This window comes from Equus przewalskii, chromosome 4 (genome assembly GCF_037783145.1).
Source record: "Equus przewalskii isolate Varuska chromosome 4, EquPr2, whole genome shotgun sequence".
Lineage (NCBI taxonomy): Eukaryota > Metazoa > Chordata > Mammalia > Perissodactyla > Equidae > Equus > Equus przewalskii.
Genome location: NC_091834.1, coordinates 95929642 through 95935330, shown reverse-complemented (window position 1 = coordinate 95935330; position 5689 = coordinate 95929642). Strand labels below are relative to the sequence as shown.

The window sequence follows — 5689 nt, the reverse complement described above, 5'->3', positions numbered from 1 at the left end:
CCTTTTCCTCTCAGGATGATGGCCCTTTCCACTCTAGGTCTTGAGCAATGACTCAACCTGAAGTCCAGGACCTGCTCTGAAAAGAATCAAATGATGTGGAGCATCTATTTCCTGGATTGAAATTTCAAGGTCTTTCTTGCATTTTGTTCTTTTGCCTTTATTTATCTCCTCTTGGAAGTCCATGGACATTGAAGTTCAGAAAATGAGACTCTTTTAAGAAAAGAGTAAAAGAAAAAGAAATAATGCCTCTATTTCAGAAGGACTTCAACCTAGTTCTTTGAAGATAGGAAGAGAAGGTAGAACAAGTTTTACTTGGTAATCACAGATTAAATTCTGTAGATTGTTAACATTAGTTGCTACTCTCCAGGTGGCTCCTTTCAGTAATGAATATGGACATCTTGTATTGCTACCAGCTCTTAGTTAATATCAGACCTTATATTGGTTCCCCTACAGTGAACCCCGCATATGGGTTAAAACTAAAGGCACACATTCCCAGTTCCCTGGTTCTTTAGTTTCACTCATATGTAAGTGTTGGTTTCTTTAACCTCTGACTGCCTGAGCTATAGAGCCAAATAGAAGTTACAAATTGTTAAAGTCCAGATGGCCTCACGCTGGGCTCCCACTAAAGTTGTGGTTAATCACAGGACCTTGAAGTTCTTTTACACAGAAACTAATGTCCAGAGAATATCAAGAAACCGAAGCTTCCCAGGCCCAACTCCTCGGCTTCCTGATGTCAGAGTCTACCTTCCACCATGGAGATAAACAGCCAAGGACACTCATCTGAGAAATCCTTTGTCTCCTCTGCTGGAAGCAGCCCCAGACACAGGCCAATGGGAAAATGCTGACCAGGAAGGCCACAGCCCCCACTCCCCTGAATAAAACCCCAAATAAAAGCCCCTATCCGTTTCTTAACAGGGAGCTAGCAACTTTTGGGTCACTGGCCCATGCTTTGCTCCCTCTGCCTGGCAAAGTAAAGCCTTTCCCTTTTCACCCAAGACTCTGTTCTCATTATTTGGATTAGCATCAGGATCAGTGACCGAACTTTCGGTAAAAGTATCAGTCATTTATCATGTATACATTATCTTAGTTATTGTTCTGGACTCTCTTGTGAGATCAGCATTATTATCCCCCTCATTTTATGGATGAGGGAGTTAAAATTTGTAAGGTTAGTTATTTGCTCAAGGATAAGCAGGTAGTAGATGGCAGAGGCTTAGAACTACAACCTGAACTTAACTATTCTACTGGTAGTCTTACTATTCCTTGTCTATAGACTATGTACTTTCTCTCTTGTGGTTATTTTGTTGTTATTGCTGCTACTTTTGTTGTTAAATAGTTCAATTTTTTTAAAGGTTCACCAAATTGTCTGCTCCGAGCATGCTCTTAATTACCGATTCCTCAGAATTTCGTTTTCCGTTGATTTTTAGTCTCTGGTTTTTTACATGTATCTCTGTCTAGCCTTTTCAACTCAACTTAGGTTACCTTGCTCTCCTGTTGAGCAAAAGAAATTCTCTCTGCTAAAAAACCAGCCGATAATATGGAGGATGTTGTTTTATCGTTCATGTAATAGAAATGAGAGAGGCAGCTTTCTGGGCCTTAGCATACCAATAGTTGGTGAATTAGAAACAATTTGTTTCATGTATAGGTAATAAAGGACTCAATTAGAGAGATGTTCTACAATTTAGATTTACAAGCTAGCACTTATTAAGTAGACAAAGATTTTAAGTTGGTAGAAACCTCAGTGAACATTCTTCAATACAAAAAATTTTTATCTCAAGTTTAGGAAAAGGAAGGAAGTAAAAAACAATTCAACAAAACACTCTTAAACCATTTTAGAAATGTAAGCATAAGGAAGAAAGTATATGAGATTGAAAAGCTCAAAAGGAAGGATGTTCAATAGCAAAATTGATTTATACGTCTGGTAATAAACTATCCCATTCAAAATACAAAAAGTAGAAACTCATTCTAAAACTTCCAAATGGAGGTTCACAATGCATCTTGGCAAATTAAAAACTCTGAGGAGAGCTGTGGTGAGGAACCTGTTTACCATGGTTTAACACACGATTTCTTAAACCTATGGGATCAGAGAAGCATGTCCCCCGTACTTCAAGTTAGCACACACGGAGAGAACTCCTGGCCTCTGAGAATAGCCTCCACATATCATATGCTAGTTCTTGATCAGTCATGAAAAAAATCTTTGTGCCACTTGTAATTGAACAGATCAAGGATCTGGAAACACAGAGCGTGGTCGTGGATATTATAGTAACCACACTAAGTTCTCGACGTTTAGTAGCACAAAACAGCTCAGATTTTGTATATATTTTTTAAAAATTTTATTTTTTTCCTTTTTCTCCCCAAAGCCCCCCAGTACATAGTTGTATATTCTTCGTTGTGGGTCCTTCCAGTTGTGGCATGTGGGACGCTGCCTCAGCGTGGTTTGATGAGCAGTGCCATGTCCGCGCCCAGGATTCGAACCAAGGAAACACTGGGCCACCTGCAGCGGAGCGCGCAAACTTAACCACTTGGCCACGGGGCCAGCCCCCTTTTTTTTTTTTTAACAGATATGTTTATACCATTGAAAATTCAGAAGATACAAAAATATATACAGTGAAAGTTGTCTTCTACTTCTGTTTCCCAGCCACCCAATTTATTTCTCTGGAAGAAAACAATGTTATTAGTTTCTTATTAAATTCTTCTGGAGAGAATTTATGTATCTGCAAGCACACATGTTAAAGTATTTTTAAAAACTCTTTTAAATACAAATGATAGTATACTAACGGCTCTGCTTTTTAAACATTTTTTTTTTCCCTAATGGTACATTTGGAAGCCTTTCCCTATACACATATAAACATATTTATGTTTCCTCTTTCTTTCTTTCCTCTTCTCCTCTCTCCATTCTTTCCTTCCTTCTTTGTATGGATGTCTATCGATACACATTTCAATTTTATTATTCTTTCCTATTATAAACAGTATTACAACAAATAACTTGAACATATGTCAATTTTTATATGCTCAAGTATATCTGTAAGATAAATTCCCCCCAAGGAAAGTTGCTGAGTAAAAGGATATACTCTCATAATTTTTGTAGGTGTTACTAAACTGCACTTGACGAAGTAGCAGTTAACATTTCCGTCAATTGATGAGATTGCCTGGTCCCCAAAATCATGTACAGTGTGTTACCAAACTTTTGATCTTTGCTAATCTGATAGGTGAAAAATTACATCTGAAAGTAGTCTTAGTTTTTCTCTTGTTATAAACCAGGCTGAGCATCTTTAAAAATTTTTTTTTTTTAAGGTTTGGAAAACAAAATTGGAAATAAACATCAAGATGTTAAGTAAAAACAAAAGGTTCCAAAAAATTTATATTCAGTTTGAGCCCATACACATTTAGAAAATGTTAACAAAAGTTGTCTCTGCGGGGCCGGCCCAGTGGCACAGTGGTTGTTTGTACGTTCCACTTCGGCAGCCCAGGGTTCGCCGGTTGGGATCCTGGGTTCGGACATGGCACCACTCATCAGGCCATGCTGAGGTGGCATCCCACATGGCACAACCAGACAGACCCACAACTATAATATACAACTAGGTACTGGGGGGCTTTGGGGAGAAGAAGCAGAAAAGAAACAAAAATTAGTAACAGATGTTAGCTCACGTGTCAATCTTAAAAAAATTTTTTTCTAAGTTCCAGCACGAGAAATTCTGACTTGATCTAGGATCAGGCCTGGGCACTGGTATTTTCAAAAGTCTTCCTTAGAAGGCTGGTCCTGGTGGCCTAGTGGTTAAGTTCAGCATGCTCCACTTTGGCAGCCTGGGTTCAGTTCCTGGGCACAGACCTATACCACTCTGTTAGTGGCCGTGCTGGGCTGATGGCCCACATACTAAAGAATAGAGTAAGACTGGCATGGATATTAGCTCAGGGTGAATCTTCCTCAGCAAAAGAAAAAAGGAAGAAAGAAAGAAAGAGAATCTTCCTTAGAGATTCTAATGTACAGCCAATGTCTAGAATCACTGCTTTCGACAGAACAAAGAGAGGTAGAAAAAGAAGGATCAGGTAAAGAATATGTCAAGCATCACTAAGATTGTGCCATGAAGTAAAAGACAGAAATGAATATCAACCTCTTATACAAAAAAACCACATCAGGTAAAAAGATCAAATCAGGTTTGGGGTAGAAAGGAGGCAGGAAGAGAAACCCCCCTCCCCCCACCAGGTGAGGGAAAAGCAGAGCTGGTTGGGTTAGGTGTTGTGGTATTATCTGAGTGTTAGTCATAGAGTCTAGTCTTTTAGGTAAAGATGAACTCGAGCCTGAAGCCTCTTCAAGGCTCTTCTCAACCCAGGGTTGTCCTGAATCAGTAGAATGGAGTGACCAGCAGGGTAGGCCGCCATGATGATTTTGCACGAAATGTTCCAGGAACTGTTGATGTCAAAGATGTTGGACATATAGAGAAACAGAGCAATTGCATTGAAAACGTAGAGAATGAGAAAGTAGCTGGTAGCTTTGATGGCCCCCATGTGAGCCTCCATGCTGGGGTCCCTGAAGCCAGTGGCATTACTCTCCATGTGTAGGGTGTGTCTCTTGAGAGAGATGATCAGCAGGGTGGCTGCAAGGATGAACATGATCAGAGGAATGAGGATCCCCAGGTAATAGAAAAGAACCAGATTGAACACATTTGTCTCAGTGAAGTATTTTTTCTCAGTGGAGTTGGAGGAGGGGATAGGAAAAGAATTGTTAGAATACACGGTGTAGATGTCTTTGAAGAAGACCACACTGTTGCCCAAGGAAATAAGCATTGATAGCCATAAAAGCCAGGGCATCAATCCAGAAATTCTCCACTTCAGCTTGAGGAAAACGGGGTAGGAGAAATCAGCAATCTTCACAAAGTAGAAGAAACTGAGCCAGGCAGCAAACCAGAGGCTACAATAATTTAAGAACATGAAACTTACTTTGAATGTGTCATATACAACATCTTCATTATAAAAACTTGGGGATGTTGAGCTGAAGGTAAGTTCTAGCATCAGGAAGCTTTGGAGAGCTATTCGGGATACGCTCAGGAAAAGCAGGATCCTGCCACTTGTGGAAACTGCCTTATTCTGAATCCATTCAGCTGCATTTATAGCCACGATGAATCCATTTGCAAAGATACCAATGATGCATTCAGCGCCTATAATTGTGAAAACTAAGGTGATCCAAAAAGGTGACAATTTATTTTCTGGGGAACCGCAGGTTTTCATCATGCTGAGTTATTACTCCTCTTTGGTGTCTAGAGGAAAATTTCTCCCTAGAATTTGATGGGCAGATCCCTGAAAGCTTCCACTATTTGTGTCACAGGAGGAAGCAGTCGATGCATCATTTCCAAATTCAGTCCATTTGTTTATCTCAGAATTCTTAGCTCTAAATCTGGAGATGCAAATGATGGAAGCATTTGGTTCCCAGTGCTCTCTCCGTTCTTTTGGGCATGTTGGTATTAGTTTAGTCACTGGGCCCAAGGAAGGACTTGAGTAGACTTTCTTTTATAAACCACTAGCATGGTATTGAGAGTGCTATTCTTTACTAGTTCCAGTTAATTCAAACATCTGCCCACCAATCAACATTTAACTTAGTTTCACTTGTGACCTCAGGGAACTGATTGAAAATAATAATAACTTTAAAGATATATACAGTTCTTATTATGTGCTAGGCACTGTTCAAACACTTTAT

The 5689-nt window shown here is 39.6% G+C and overlaps 1 protein-coding gene across 1 annotated transcript; it reads right to left on the bottom strand.

The window, feature by feature from the left end:
* Positions 1-4266: 4266 nt before the first annotated feature.
* TAS2R39 (taste 2 receptor member 39) lies at positions 4267-5226 on the bottom strand. Its single transcript, XM_070618135.1, has one exon. It carries the CDS (start codon positions 5224-5226, stop codon positions 4267-4269), a length of 960 nt encoding a protein of 319 aa, XP_070474236.1.
* Between the last annotated feature and the right edge of the window lie 463 nt (positions 5227-5689).

Coding starts and splice junctions, on each gene's coding strand:
- TAS2R39 (XM_070618135.1), bottom strand. CDS start 5,226: ATGATGAAAACCTGCGGTTCCCCAGAAAATAAATTGTCACCTTTTTGG.